We start from the raw sequence: 15,419 nt of genomic DNA on the forward strand, positions 1-15,419 counted from the left end.
TAGGAGTGAAGTGTCATGTTCAAAACTTATTTTCAAATGGTTCAAGAAAAAAAGTGTGTATACACACATACATCTACGAGAACGAAGACAAAGCAAGTTTGTTGCAGGCTAATAAATGATGACCCAGGTGGTAAAGCGCTGTTTGTTAAACATGCCCAGCACACTCTCACCTCAGGGCCTTTGCACATGCAGAATTTTTGGGATAGAATGCTCTTCCGCCAGATACCTGGGGAAGAGCATTCTGCAGAAAGAGAGGAGGGTACTGCTTGCTCCCCCCTCTCCTCAGTGGGGTCACCCTGATAACCCTATCAAAACTTACAACCTGGGGGCCTGCCCTGTGGCCGAGTGGTTGAGTTTGCATGCTCCGCTTCAGCAGCCTGGGGTTTGCCAGTTCAGATCCAGGGCACAGACCTAGCACTGCTCACCAAGCCATGCTGAGACGGCATCCCACATAGAAGAATTAAAATGACCTACAACTAGAACATACAACTATGCACTGGGGCTTTGGGAAGAAAAAAAAAAAGAGGAAGATTGGCAACAGATGTTAGCTCAGAGCCAATCTTCCTCACCAAAAAAAAAAAAAAAAAAAGAGGGGAAGAGGGAGAAATCCTTAAGTGATAAATATCAGTGTGCTCTGTCTGTATCCTTTCAAGTGTATCAATCAGAGAGCTTGTGTTCCCTGGGTTGAAAACAAAACGCTTACAACCTGCCTCCAAATACTCCTCCTTCTGCACCCCTGATGTTTTCTCTGGAGCAGTTATTGTTAGCTAGTACGCCTCATATCTTAACTATTTATTTTCTTAATAGTCTGGCTTCCCCCTCAAGAATGTAAGGTCCCTGAGGACAAGATTTTTTGCTTTTTCTCCTCTGCTGTATCCACAGCATCTACACAACAGCCCCATGTTAGCGCCAAGCACTGACAACATTTTATATCCATTTACTCCTCACAAAACCATGGTGAGTAGTGTTCATGGTGTAAATGCATATATAGTATAATGGGCATAACAACAGTAGCTACCTCATAATGATTTGTGCGGTCTTAATGCTAGAAGGCCTAGGAAGCGCCTAGCCTGGCACAGAGTGAGCATCCATTAAATGCTGCTATTATACAACACGCACTACACAGAAGAGGACAGTAAAGCTCGGAGGCCACTTGATGGGACCTGCCCCAAGCCGCCGGGCTAGGAAGGGGTGGGGCCGGATGGGAGCCGACCGAGTGTGACTCAAGAAACCACTTTCTAATGCACAAGGCTATGACCTATCACCATGTTTGGGAGAAAGGCTGCAGCTCTGGGAATCCAGACTGCAGGGTTGAAGTCCCCCGTCTGGCACAAACTCCGTGGGACCTCAGCCACTCACTTCTGCTCTCAAGGGCTCCGTTTCCTCTTCTATCAACTGGGGAAAGTCATTTCTCCTCCCTGTGACCTTGGCACATGCTCCTCCGTCTCCCCCAACATCACCCCTGTCTCCGTGTCATCTGGTGAGGTTGTCCTCACCCTTCAGGTTCCAGCTCAGTGGTCTCCTCTGCCAAGAAGCCCTCCCTGAACCCCATGCCAGGTCAGGCGTCCAGTGGGCTCCCCCATCCCAGCTCTGCCCACGCTGGGTGGTCACTCTCGCAAGATGGCTCTGTCCCCACTGGACTGAGAGTTCCTTGAGGGCTCTCAGCTTGGTCCCTGTTGTTTCACCAGCACTGCCCGGCACGAGGCCGGGCACAGAACACATGCTCAGAAAATACTAACTAAATGAAGCAATGGATGGATGGATGGATGGATGAATGAATGGTGGTTCCCGACCCAGCAAATTACGTTAAATTTCCTTACTCCATGCTCCCATAGGCCGATCGCACCTACCTCGTCTTTGTAAAGTAGCTCCTATTTTGAGCGTTTACTATGCCCTTTAGATCTCAGCTCGGGCTGCCCGCGTCTAGACAGCCCTCCGGACCCCACGCCCCCAGGTCAGGCTCTGAGTCCCAGCGTTCCCACCACCCTGACCACTCCGGGTTAACAGGACGGGTCGAGTGTGTCTCCCGGTGCCCAGCAAGGAGCCGGCACGGTCCGTCTACGGAATGAGTGGACCAACAACCACGTGTAGGACGGGTGAACGTCCCAGGCCACGCCCCCAGACCCCAGACCCCGGCCCCGAGCCACGCCCCTAGCCCAGGCCTCTTTCCCAGACTAACACTGGGGCAAACCGATGTCCTAAACAGATGATATATCAGCACCTCTCACTCCTCGGGAAGGGAGGGAAACTGAAGCACGGAGTGGAGTTTTGGAAGCCAAGTCGCCTAAGGACGGCCTAGCAAATGACCCCGTCCTCTCTCTCCTCGGCCCCGCCCCTAGCTCCTCCCAGTCCTGGAATTCCCCGCCCTGATTACTCCTGTCCCCCACACTATTGGCTCGCCTAGACGTCAGTCTCCAGGAGTTCTCTTTTCCTATTGGCTGATATTCCCAACTCGAGAGCTGGCGCCCTACCCCACGCCGGTTCTTATTATTGGGCTGCCCGCATGCCCTTCTCCCAGGAACCCTTCCTATTGGCTGCAGCACTTTGCCGGTTCGGGCTGTGATTGGTCGTGCACAGAAGTCCATCCCCTGAGCAACCACCTGAAAGGGGTTGGAGAATGGAAAGGTTGGAGGGACGTGGGGTCAGACTCACGCTGAGCCGGCGGGAGGCAGATATAGGTCTTGAAGAACTCGCTTCGGCGGGCGGCCTCCTTAATGCGGTTGGCAAGCGGCTTGCTGACCTGCCGGATGCCCAGGTATAGCAGCTTCGCCATAGGGAACGCGCCCACCACCATCTTGGCGGCCGCAAGGGGCACGCGCAACCTTGCTCACTGGGCGGGGCACCTCCGCCCTCTTCCTCCTCCCCCGCCCCCTCGTCGCCGTGCGTGCGTGCGTACGTGCGTACGCTTGGGGCGGGGAGCGGCAGGGGCGCTTCCTGACGTCACCGCGTCGACGCTGACGCCCCAACGGCCGTTCGCTGAATATGCAAATGTGCGGCGGAAGTGAGGCGGTCGGGGGGCAGTGTCGTTAAACGGCTGCTCGCGGGAGCGTTGATGGGTTCCCACGCCCGCTTCGGTTGATGTCACCGCGTTCCTTCGTGACGTCACGTACTTAGGTGGCTTCTCCGCCCAAAGGAGGCTCTTAAAATTAGCCCTGATTAGGGCTAGCGAGTCCCAAATACACCTCCCCCCGCAGGTTAGAGAAGAAACTGGCCTTGTATCCTACAGACCTGGGTTGGAATCCCAGCTCCGCCCTTTACTTGCTGTGTGCTATTAGGCGAGTGACTTAACCTCTCTGGGCATCAGCATTCCCGTCTCCAAAATGGGAATCCTCACAGCCCTCCCCTTATGGAGTTGTTAGGAGGCTTGCCTGGGAATCTTGTACATAAAAACAGAGTGATCGAACTATGCCAAGTGCTTCGAATGGCGCCAGTCACGTGGTAAGCGCGCAATAAACAGCCCTTAATACTCTCCAGATCTTAGTGTTATTATTGCTGCCTCCGGCGTGAGAGCGCACGTCCTCTGCAGAGGCAGCTGACACCCCGAGGCCCGGAGGTGGGGCCGGGGGCTGACGCGAGTTCCCGCAGCCCGCAGAGGGGCTGATGCGACCGGGCCGGTTCTCAGGCGGCCCCACTTCCTCCCCTGGGGGCGAGGGTCCCTAGAGAGCCGGCTCGGGGAGGAGTTTAAGGATTCGTCCCAGACTGCCCTCCCTCCCCCGTCACCCGGCGGGGAGCAAGATCACGTAAACAAGGTCAGGGGCTGGCGGGGAGGAATCCCTGGACGGCGGAGTGGGAGGCAGAGGGAGAGGGAAGATGGGAGCCCCAGAGTGATGTGGAGCAGGGACCAGACGTCAGGACGCCTCCCTCGGCCCCCACTCTCACTCCCTGAGCATCCTCGGCCGCCTCCCCGGCCCTGGGGCACCTGCCTGTCTCCATCTGTGATGAGGACCATACTCGCAGGCGGGAACCCAGATCTTCTAAATTCCCAAGGATGCTCGGATTCCGTAAAAACAACCCGTCCCCAGGACCCCAACTGGACCGAAGGGGTGAGGGAGCTCGGGGCCTCTTCAAGGTCCATCATCCGCCTGGGACCAACCCCTCTCCCCATTGTGCAGACTGGCCCACTGAGGCCAGAGGATGAAAAGGATTTACAGAGTTCCAGGGGTGACCGGGACGGAGCGGAGGCTGGGGTTCCTGGAGTCCCAGCTCCAAGTCTTCTCCCTCCAACCCCTGGAGGTTTAGCCCGGGCCCCCCGGGACCCACTGGGGTGCTGAGGTGCCCTGTCATCGGCTCAGGAAACTTCCACACTCGGACGTGACTTTTTCGCTGTGTCGTTCATGGCCGTCTCCTCAGCCCCTAGAACAGTGCCCGGCGCACAGTAGGTGTGCAGTGAATACCTATTGCACGAATGGGAAGGAGCATTTGGTGGAGGGGTGGTGTGCAGGCTGTCATCTGAGTCTCCGAGGGGGCTGTGTTCAGAAAGGATCTGGCCCCCTACGTCTCCATCCCAGTGGCATCACAGCGATGGGACAGGGTGGGAAAATTACAGCCCCCCTGGATCCCAGGCCCCCCTCCTGCCTCTCCCCCCAACGCCAAAGCCCCAACTTCCCGCATCTCAGTAACCCCCCTCCCGCAAAACCATTTTCCCGATTAAGTTCATTTTTTTCTCATTTCCCCTCCTCCCTTCTCTCCCTGTCTCTGAAAAGGGTTTCCGGAACCTCTCCTGGGGCAGGGGTGTGTGTGTGTAGGGGACCTTCACTTCCCATCGGGAGCTTGCAGCCTGATACCCCTGGGAAAGAAGGGGAGGGCGGGGACGCTATCAGCCAGGACAGGCAGCCTTGGCCACTCTGGGGCGTGGGAACAGAGGCAGAGACAGGGAGGGGAGAGGGAGCTCAGGATGGCCCCAGCGCTGACTCACTGGCTGTGTGACCCTAGGCTGGTCACTTGGCCTCTCTGGTGACCGCCCTGGACTAGGGCCTGGGATCATTCCCAGAGGTCCTTCCGGCTCAAGCCCGCTCGTCACCCTTTTCCCAGGATGGGCAAGAGGCTCCTGTTATGTAATCCCACAGACCCTTGTGCTTCTTCCGTCATAGTATTCCTTCAAAATAAATCCCAAAGCTGACCACTGCTCCCTGCTCACTCCGCCGCCTACGCTGGGTCCAGCCGCCAGCATCTCCCACGGGACTACTGCAGGCACCTCCCGGGGTCCCCGCTTACGCCCTTACTTCCCATATTCTGTGCCCCACTCAGCAGCCAGTGGGATCCTGTGAACATTTAAGTCAAATCACATCCCTCCTCTGCCAAGAGCCCTCTCGCAGCCCCCCCTTATCTCAGAGTACAAGGCAGAGTCCTCACCAGGACTTACAAAACCCCAAAAGATCAGCCTCTGTCCCTTGCCAGACTCCCCTCCCACCCTCTCGCCCTCCCTCTGCTCCAGCCACACCGCTGTGCTTGGCCGTCCCTCGGAATTCGGGCTCTCTCTTATACCAGGGCTTTGCATTGCTGTTCCCTCTGTGTGCAACGCTCTTCCCCCTGATCGGGGCCTGGACAGACTGTGGGCACAAATCTCTGTCGAACGAATGAATAAATATCCTTCCATTTGTCCTGAGCCCCCGTCCCCAGCCTGCCCAGCTCACAGCTGCTCCAGCCAGACTGCCCCGTCACCCTTCCCTTGGGTTCTGACTTTCTCTTCTTCCTCAGTCCTGACTTGGAGAGTGCTGTTTATCTAGGGACTCAGAATTGCTCCGTCATGCCCTCTCTCCCCGTATCACCAGGAGCTTCCAAGGGCGAAAGTGATCACTCCACTCCCAGGGAATTTCTCCTTCCACTTTCCCCTTGAATCACAAAGAGATCCCCTTGTTGGAAATAATCCTTTTTTCTCTTTTTGTCTTTACCTTCTGGAAGCCAAATATTTGACTTAATTAACTGGTCCCCTCCTCCAGGAAGCCCTCCTCGACCTCCAGACTGGGGTCAGATGCCCGTTTGGGCTCCCCCAGTCCCTGAGCTGCCCTGTGTGAGCTCTGCCCACTCTGGGTCACGACCCCCTGGGGACAGATCTGTCTCCCTCATTGGAGTGGCAGCCCGTGAGGGCAGGGCCAGGGCTGTCACTCGTCACCTCCGTGTCACCAGCACCACCCGGCCCAGGGCTGGGTACAGTTCAGCTGAATTGTTAGGGGGTCATGGTGGAGGATGATGGTTGACCCGTGACACACCAACCTCACTGTTTTCCTATTTTTATATTCTTATGAATATTAATATGGACTTATTTACATAAATTTGCATACACCAGCCCCAGAGGGAAGAGGGTGTGAGATGAGATTTGAGGAGGGGGCTCTGCGTGATCTGAGGTTCACTGTGCCGGCGGCAGCATCTTCAGCTGCACCTGGTCCCCCTGGGCCAGCGGAGCTGCCACCCAGCCAGCCGCCACGGCCTTGGCCACATTGTTCCTCTTGGAAGCGAGTGGGGTCTCCAGGGTAAGGGAGGCGTTGGCCATCTCCTGGGGCTTGTCACTGGCCAGGAAGCGGATGAGGTTGTGCAGGGCGTTGGCCACGTCGCCGCGGGTGCCCTCGTTGACGAGGCAGTAGAGGATGGGGTCAGCCACGCAGTTGAGGCTGGTGAAGGCCAGCGAGCTGTGGTACGCGGAGAAGACACGCTCCTCGAAGCCGCAGTCCCAGGGGCGGCCCAGGTAGACGGCGCTGCGCGAGAGCAGGAGCACGTGGTAGGGCGCGAAGCAGACCAGCACGATGGCAATGAGGCTGAGGGCCAGCCGCTTGATCTTGGCCTTCTCCTGGCGCTCGGTGGACACGCTGACCCGCACGGCCCGCAGGATGCCACGGTAGGACAGCAGCATGAGAGCCCATGGGAAGAGGAAGCCCACGAACACGCGGTAGAGGTTCATCCAGGCCACCCAGCCCTCCATGGGGAACTTCTCGAAGCAGAAGGTGTGGTTGTAGCGGTCCCGGAAGAGCTCGTCATGGAACAGGGGCGCCGAGTTGGCACCCAGCTCGGTGGCCCAGACCACGGAGCTCACGGCCACGGCCGTCTTGACACGGCGCAGGCGGGCAAACCGCAGCGGGTGGGCCACGGCCAGGTAGCGGTCCACGGAGATGCAGCACAGGAAGGCGATGCTGATGTAGATGTTGGTATAGAAGACGAACCCAAAGAGCTTGCAGGAGCCGGGGCCGTGGATCCAGTTGTCGTGGTGCAGGAAGTAGTCCACCCACAGCGGCAGCGTGCAGATGTACAGCAGGTCGGCGATGCTGAGGTTCATCAGGTACACGCCCAGCTCGTTGCGTTGCCGCACCTGGCGGTAGGCGGCCCACAGGGCCAGGCAGTTGGTGGGCAGCCCCACCCCGATGACAAAGATATAGAGGGACGGCGGGAAGAGGTGGTCCACACGTGAGTCCACATGGCAGCCCTCCCACGTGCGGTTGCCCATCCTGGGCACTGGGGCTTTCGAGGCACTTCCCCTGGCCCACGGGGGCTGTGGGGCCACGGGGGGCGGGAAGCCATCGGGCCCCCTGAGCCCCCTCCTTGGAGGCTCAGGGTAACATGGTGGGAGCTCCGAGGGGAAGAAATGAGATCGACCGAGAATCGTGGGCAAAGCGGGGCACGGAGGGTAGAGCTTGAGAGGGGAAAGTTGGAGGAGGGATAGAATTACAACAGGAGGGGTGTTTGGGGGGATGGCAGGATTAACAAAGAGCTTTGTCAAGGAGGTGTTTACAGACGCAATCAGAGCATAAATGAGGGAGTATTGGGGTGACACAAAAATTGGCTGACAGGAACGTTTATAGATGAGATGGCGGCATCAGTGGGCAGTGGTGAGAGATATTTGTAGTTGATATAGGAAGTAAGTGTAATGGTGGGGTGGAATGTCCTAGAAGACACATGAAATATATGGGATAGTGTTGAGCTAGGGCAGACTGTGGTTAGGGAGTGTTGAAAAGATCAGGCATGGTGAATGGGGGTGCTGGTATCTCCTAGGACCCCAGTAAGAAATAGAGAGTAAGGTAACCAAAGAGAAGATTACAGAAAAAGGAGACGTCCTGTGGGGGGCGGCCAGAGAGGAAGGGCTCAGTCTGGGGATGTGGGAAGGGTTTCTAAGAAACAGGAAGGAGGTGAGTCAGGGTTAGATCAAAGGAAGGATAGGATGGAGGGGATTTGAAGGGGGCAGGGGAGGGGCTCCGGCTTGGTCCTGGTGGGGGCTGAGCAGTTGAGAAGAAGTGGCCACGCTCACGGCTCAAAGCTGGCTTGGCAGGGCCTGCGGGGAGAGAGGACAGCAGTGATGGGGTCACGGACCACCCCCTTCTCCCCACACCCCTCACCGTAACTCCTGTGGGCTGCAGGGGGTGGGCAACCCAACGATGCCTGATTGAGCCCCACTCTAAGCAAGATCTCTGAAAACACAGATTTGAGGTGCTGGATGTATATTTTATCCCTCGTAGGTGTTAAAGACCCAACTCAGATTTTAGAACTCTCTTCCAGAAACCATGTAAAACTGGTACAAATATCATATCATGCTTTGGGAACTGCTAAACGAGGCTAACCCCATCAATTCACAGGCAAGGAGAAGGGGCCCAGAGAAGCTGGGTCACTTCCCTCAAGGACGCACAGCAAGGCTGTGACCGAACCTGGGCTGGGACCAGCTTTCCACTCCTCAACCCGGACACCCCTTTCTTGACAATGATGATGACAATGGTGATAATAGCTAAAGTTTATTGAGTCCTACTACATCTCAGACCCTGTTCTCAACACTGTTATGGGTATTAATTCATTAAAATTTCAAGGACCCCTTGAGGAAAGTACGTTATTTGCCCTATTCGACAAACTGAGGCACAGTGCGGTTCCGAGACCTGTCCAAGGTCCTGACGAGGGAAGAGGGAAAATCTCGGCTTTCGCCCCTTTTCTCCAGTCTGTGCATGTTTCCACCCAAGAATAAATGGACAGAGAAGGACCCTGGGCTGACAGCGGGGTCTGGGAGCCACAGCTGCCGGGGGGGAGGGAGGAGAGGAGGAGCTACTGGACTCGATCAAGGTCGGGGAGCAGGGGGAGGCCCTGGGGTCAGCGCCTGCCGTCCCCTCCCTCAGGGACCACTCCCGTCACTGCCTCTTCTTACTCCCCTCTGGCTCCCCCGAGTGAGAACCTTGGGCCTGTCACCCCCTCGGTCCTGGGGAGACCTGAAAGCACAGGGCAGCGGACGGTCATGGACCAAGCCCCTGACCACCGTCAGCCCCGGAGGAAGGGGAGCAAAGTCCTGAATCAGAGGCATCTTCGGATCCAGGGATTTGCACAGATTTCGTTTTTCAGGCTGTGAAAACTTTAAGAAACAAAACAAGATCTTCACTGGAAACCTCAACCAAGAAAGCCAAAAGGGAAAGCTGCTCTGTGCTCTGGATGAAATGAGGTGGGGGGAGGGAGGCCACCTCTGGAGAATCCCCAGGACAACCTTTGAAAACCACTGGTGGAGTCGATTGGACAGATGAGGAAGCTGAGGTCCAGAGATGGGAAGGGATGAGCCCAAAGTCACACAGCAGGTCCTTGGGAACCCCCCAGATGCCTGAGCATCCTTCCACTGGGAAGTCCTCTTGGCTCTGCCTACCTCCACAATAAATCCTGAATCCATGCATGTCTCCCTAAACCCCTGCCCCTGCCTGCTCTGTTCACCATCAGCGCTCACTGGGACTCGTGCAGTAGCCTCCTTGCTGTTTTCCAGGCTGCCACTCTGGCGTCCTTCAACTCACTTCCCCCATGGCAGCCAGAAAGATCTTTCTAACATGGAAATCAGTTCTCGTTACTTCTCTCCTTGAAACCCTCCAATGGCTTGCCAATGGATTTGGGGTAAAAATCCCAGCTCCTTGCCCCAGGGGACAAGGTGCTGCCTGACTTTCTTGCCCACATGCCTCCCCCCTGCACCTAAGTAGGCTCAAGGTCAATGACCTTCTTTCCAGCCTCAAAACCTTTGCCCTCCTGTACCCTCCACCTGGAGGGCTCTTCCCATGGATCTGCAGACCAGCTCCCTCATGTCCTTCACTTCCTCACAGAGGCCCTCCCTACCCAGAGTCCCACCCCCCCGCCCCCCACTCCCAGGGCTCTCTCCTCACCTCGTATCTTGCTTTTGTCTGTCTGTCTGTCTAGAGTGGACGTTCCAGGAAGGCAAGGACCTCGTGTTTACAGCTGTATCCCCAGCATACAGTAGGCGCTCAATAAATGACTGTGGACTGAAGGAACACGCGTTGGTCAGCCCATCCCCCAAGGCAGGCTCCCTCTCCCCTTGAGGCAGCACCCCCACCCCCCCCATCCCCCACTTCAGGCTCAGATAAATCCCTGCGGGGTCCCAGGGAAAAAGTGAAAAGGGCAGAATCTATCCGCTCCATAATTGACTTTGAAAGGTCAGGGCTGAGTCCTGCTTAGTAAGTCCTACCCCCTGTGGGGTCCTCTGTGGCAGAGCGGCTGCCCCCATCCCAGACTCCCAGACAGAGGCTGCTGGATCCTGTGGGGACGGGGCAGAGGGAGCTTGCTCCTGGCCGGAACAGTGCAATCCAGTCCTTCCCTTCGAATCGAACTCCCCCCCCCACAACCCGACCAAGTCGCTCAACACCCCTGTCTCCCCTCTCTCTTCCCCTCAGTCTCCTCTGACCCTCGGTCTCCTCCTCTGTCTGCCTTTGGTCTCCCCATCCTCCTGTAACTCTGAGGAAATTCCTTCTCCTTCAGGAGCCTCAGTTTCCCCTCCTGACAGAACTTTTATGCGGGTCACATCACAGATAGGAAAAGCCTTGGTAGAACATGTGACCATCTATAAAGCGTGCAGTATTTGAACAATTATTGTTCCATGGGAACGGGGGAGCTGAGACAAGAAAGGAACCAGGAATGGGAGGATGCACTGAGAGCTGGGAGCTCCCTTTGCCCCACCCTCTCAGACCGTCTGGGTTCAGCTGAGGCTGGAGCCGGTCCACAGGCAGGGGACTTATTTCCCGCAGCCAGAGGAAATACACTTCCCATTACTAATTTCCTCGAGGGGGAACCAGTGGGGCGCTCACCCCTCCCTCCTCCCGCCCCTCCTCCTCAACCCACCTGCTTCCTGGGGGTGCTGGGCATGGGGGGCACTCAGACAAGCCCTCTCTTCTCCCCCACCTAAGTTCTGCCCACCATCAAACCCCCAAAAGAGAGCCCAGAACGGCAGACCCTCAGAATTCCACAAGGCAACAGGCCCATGTGCGACAACGGGGGGTGCGAGGCTATTTCTGACCTCTTCCGGGTACAGATGGGGAAACTGAGGCTCAGAGCGGCAAGGCAGTTGTCTGAGTCACACGATGTGCCAAGACTGGGCAGATCTCCCCTCGTTCTTTTTTTTTTTTTTTTTTTTTGGGAAATGTCCAGTTCTTAACTGAAGGGTTGCCCCTTCCCTGAATGGTTTCTCTCCTCACGCCCTGCCCTCCTGTAATTTTTCTCAGGTCTCTCTGGGGTCCTCGGCCCCACTTTGAGAATCTGCTGAAAGATACACGGACTTTCTCACCACAGAAAAGAAAGTGACCTCGGTGTCTCGCGTGCCCCTCCATCACCTGACTCCCTGGCCCAGCCCCCTGGGGTCAGGACCATCTCGACTTGAGGTGTAAGTTGCCTCCCTTACTCAGGCTTTCTTACCCCCAAATCTCACAGCCCCACAAGAAGCCAGCCTCCGGTCCCACAAGCCCCCCTCTTTGGTCCCCACTGGCCCCTCCTAGAGGAGCAGGGGAGAGAGATAAGCCCGACTGTGACGCGATAGGGGGGCGGACAGGAAGCACTGGTCATGCCACAGCCCCAACTTGATGCCTCAGCTGCTCAGGCCAGATAAGTCCCTCTGCCCCACCGGCCAACCCGAAATCCAGCAAGACTGAAGGATGGGGGGGCATTAAGAGGACAAGAGGGGGAGAGGATGCAGCCTCCCACCTCCCCCGCTGCCCTCGGCTCACTCACCAGCCTCATCCTAGAAGCCACCAGGCTGCCTCCCCCCGCCCCCCACATCCCTCCTCTGCGGCCTCCTGCTTCCCCCCCTCCCCTGGCAGCCCCGGGGGACCGGCCAGCTCCGGTCTGCTCATTAGGGGACGAAATGTGATCACCGCGCCTCGCTCCCCACCTGGTGCCCTGGCGGCTGGCGGAAACCAGGGGGCAGCCAGGCCACGCTGACCACCCTTCTGGGCCTCAGTTTCCCCATTTCCACCAAATGGGTCCCCAAGGCCCCCACACACCACACCACCTAGAAGGGACAGCAGAGTCGTCTGACTCTTTCCCCCATGTTCTAGATTCTATTCTCTCTGGGTTCTATTGTTAGTCCGGTTCATGGTTTACTGTGCTATTCTTATAACCTTCCAGAGCTTTACCTCCCTTCCATTCTATTATGATTATCACCGCGGCTTCCCAGGCCCTTACCCTTCTAAGTTTCCAATATTCCAAGCGTCTCCCATCCCAAGAATCTCAAGTTCTATTGTTAGAACGCTCTAGGATTTTTTTTTTTAAACATTCTGCGACTTTCATAATCTATTATTAAACACTCGGTGATTATTATCTTTGCCCACCAAACGCGAAGATGTATTTCCCTTTTCTTTTTTACACAAATGGGAACATGCTCTCCAGATGGTGGACCTCACTTCCTTTTTTGCCCCCCTTCTCTGTTCTGTCTTTTTAACATTCCAGCAGCCTGAAATTCTGGGAGTGTGCGGAATTCCAAGACACTAAGGATGCGCAGGGGGTGGCGGTGGGGGTTAGAAGCCACTTGCCCCTAGCCCCTAAATTCTCACCGCCTGGGAGGGGGGCCCCTAGGAGCTCAGGCTTCCTCCTTACCCCTTGCCCAGGGTGTCCTGCCTCATCCCTCCCCACTCGCTCACACCAGCTGAGTTATTATTTGTCTAGACACAAACCAAATTATAGGGCCCGTCCCGCGGGAGCAGTGGGCTTCCCGGGGAGGGCCAGGAGACAGAGGCAGGCGGGTGTTAACCCCTGCCCCCTCTTCTCTGAAACCCCGCCCCTTCCACCCAAACCAACTCTTGTCCCCTCTCCCTCCCCACCACCATGGCTTTCGAAATATTTTCTCTTCTCTGCCACTAAAACGCTCCCTCCTGGATTCCAGCCATCCATACTCACCCCAGCATTCTTCCCTCCTCCCTGTGAAGACCTCTTTTCCCTAATTAATCTGACTTAGTGGCAGCCAAAGAAGGCAGGTCTGTGGATCGGGGCTTCCGTGGAACTGGAGTTCCAATCCTCCGCCTGGCACTGACTCGCTGTGGGGACTTCTGCTCTTGGGCCTCAGTTTCCCCATCTGTAAAATGGGGGCTTGGCCCAGATGGCTGCGAAAGCCCTTCTGAGCTCACAACTGGGAATGCTGAAAACTGCCAAGGTTCCAAAACTCAGCTTTTTGGATTGAAGGATTCAAATATCCTCAGGACTTTGATTGGAAGGTTGGGACATTTCCAGTCCTCCCACCGGATCATTCTCACGGTCTGGGTCCTTCCATTCATAGACTTCACATTCAAGGGTTCTTCATTATATGGTCCCCAGAGTTCAAGAGCCCCTCATCTGTCTCTCTTATCTCCTCCTACTGGACCCCCCTCCCAGAAAGGAAAACCTCCCCATCCTCACCCCAAATCTGAGGTCGAATTCATCCACAGAGACGGAGCTGGGTGGGAGTGCCCTCTTGGTGGGTTCAGAAGGAGTAATGCTGGTGGTGGTGGGCCCCGGAGGGGGAGTTGAAGGATGTGGCCCCATCATCTCCATTGGTGCCCACAAGCAAACCCCCCAGCACACATCCCGCCTCAGCACACAACACACATCCCGCAACCAATGCCTCATAGAAATTCCAGAGTGGTCCCTCAGTCTGGTTTGCTGGGGGAGAGGTCCAGTTCAAGGAGGGGGGACGAGGCCGAGGAAGGAAGGAGTTAATGGTGACCCAGCCAAATCCTGGAAGGGAGGAAGTGGGGAAGGAAGTCCACCCCCCAGCCAGGAATTCCTGAAATTGGAGGGTGGGGTGGGTGGGACGTCAGGAGCAGAGGGGTGACTATGTGAAAGGGGCGCTGGGGTCACAGTGTCACTCGGAGTCCACCTGCCCCAGGTGGCAACCTTACTGCCCCCTGGCCCGCTCCCCAGCGGCTCCTCAGCCCGGGGGAAAGCTCTGCGGATGCCTGAGGGTTTGGAATGAGATGAGGACAGAGTGAAGCAGCCAGGAGCCGGTCTGAGAGACAGAGACAGAGAAATACGGAGAGAGGCAGAGAGGCAGGAGGAGAAAGCGCAGAGAGATGCACAGAGACAGGGAGATGTGGAGATGGAGGCAGAGAGATCCAGAGAGACTGGGAGTTCCTCAAGAGATGGGGATAGAGGCCATCAGAGACAAGGGATGCAGAGACAAGAGAGAGACAGACAGCGATAGACAGAGAGGGAACGGCAGAGAGAAAGACAGAGACGCCCAGAGATGTAGAAGGAGAGACACACCCAGAGAAGGGAGAGGGACCACAGAGACAGAGACATCAGAGACAAGGGGAGAGATGGAGACAGACCCAGAGACGAAGTCAGCCGCGGAGACACTGGGAGAGCCAGCCCCGGAGAGGGGCGGGGACGAGACGGCGGGGGAGACTGAGGCAGCGACGCGAGGACGCAAAGCCGCCGAGGGGGGCGGGCGCCTACCTGCGCGCGGCTGGACGGGGCGGGCGGCGGTGCCTCTCTCGGCGGCGGCGGGGTCCGGCTCGACGGCGGCGCAGGGACCCGGCGGCGACTCCTCCGGCCCCCGGCCTGAGCTGCCCGCTGAGGCCCCGCCCCGGCCAGGCCCGCCCCCGTTAACCCTCCTCTGTCGCTCCCCTTTAACCCCTTAAGCCTTCACCCCAATAAAGGCCTCCAGCGCTGGGGAACCTCACCTGCGGCTGGAACATCCCCCCCCTACCCGTCCAGGTCCCCAGCCTGGGGGCCCCCATCTCATTAACCCCTTTTGTTACCAGCCTCCAACCCCACACCGCCAGCTTGATCAGGCTCTGGGCTATAGGGGTAGGGGGCTCCCCTATTGACCCTCCTTGAGTTGAGCCATTTCTTCCCTTGGAGACCCCAATAAGTCGTTAACATTCTGGTCACCGCATGCCCCCCGCCCCCAAGGGAGAGAACAAAGAGGTCCCTTAAGTCCCCTGTCCTAGGGTCGGGGCGCCCCTGGAAGGAGCCCTGGGACTTGCAGTTCTAGCCCGGCCTCTTGGCCCAATCTTATGCTACTGACCTGTCTGTGCCTCAGTTTCCTCTTCTGCCCATGCAGTCCCTCATAGTCCCTTTGTCATGGGGATATCATTTCAAGGTGTCAATATGATCAGCTCTGTAAAACATGGCCCTCCCTGCAATTTCACTTATTTTTTCTAACGATCTGCCTCCCCACTAGGAGGAGTGTCATTTTTGCATCTGGTTGTTTACTGCCGTGTGTC

General features: G+C 57.0%; 2 protein-coding genes and 1 long non-coding RNA gene across 6 annotated transcripts in view; all 3 read right to left on the minus strand.

Annotated features, from left to right (window-relative positions):
* Positions 1-2,292, minus strand: part of LOC139085483 (uncharacterized) — a 43,994-nt gene extending 41,702 nt beyond the window's left edge. Inside the window, exon 1 of the long non-coding RNA XR_011543811.1 lies at positions 2,180-2,292. This is a non-coding gene — a long non-coding RNA (uncharacterized lncRNA). The remainder of the gene's footprint in view (positions 1-2,179) is intronic.
* OPA3 (outer mitochondrial membrane lipid metabolism regulator OPA3) overlaps positions 1-2,897 on the minus strand; it is an 89,912-nt gene extending 87,015 nt beyond the window's left edge. Inside the window, exon 1 of one of the 2 annotated variants that reach the window (XM_070632982.1) lies at positions 2,653-2,894. In XM_070632982.1, coding sequence (XP_070489083.1) covers positions 2,653-2,794 — 142 coding nt within the window. In that variant the 5' untranslated portion in view covers positions 2,795-2,894. Of the gene's footprint in view, positions 1-2,652 lie in introns of both variants that reach the window. The other variant, XM_008542722.2, reaches the window with a different exon arrangement.
* Positions 2,898-6,214: 3,317 nt separating this feature from the next.
* GPR4 (G protein-coupled receptor 4) lies at positions 6,215-14,773 on the minus strand. 3 transcript variants are annotated; one of them, XM_070632977.1, is made up of 3 exons: positions 14,647-14,773; positions 10,098-10,214; positions 6,215-8,257 (listed from the first exon to the last, which is right to left on the minus strand). In XM_070632977.1, exon 3 carries the CDS (start codon positions 7,433-7,435, stop codon positions 6,347-6,349), a length of 1,089 nt encoding a protein of 362 aa, XP_070489078.1. In that variant the 5' UTR covers positions 7,436-8,257; positions 10,098-10,214; positions 14,647-14,773; the 3' UTR covers positions 6,215-6,346. The 3 variants fall into 3 exon arrangements, with proteins under 3 accessions (XP_070489078.1, XP_070489080.1, XP_070489079.1); XM_070632979.1 differs by having other exon boundaries at positions 13,609-14,658; XM_070632978.1 differs by lacking the exon at positions 14,647-14,773 and adding an exon at positions 13,114-13,360.
* Between the last annotated feature and the right edge of the window lie 646 nt (positions 14,774-15,419).

This window comes from Equus przewalskii, chromosome 9 (genome assembly GCF_037783145.1).
Source record: "Equus przewalskii isolate Varuska chromosome 9, EquPr2, whole genome shotgun sequence".
In the NCBI taxonomy this organism is placed as follows: domain Eukaryota; kingdom Metazoa; phylum Chordata; class Mammalia; order Perissodactyla; family Equidae; genus Equus; species Equus przewalskii.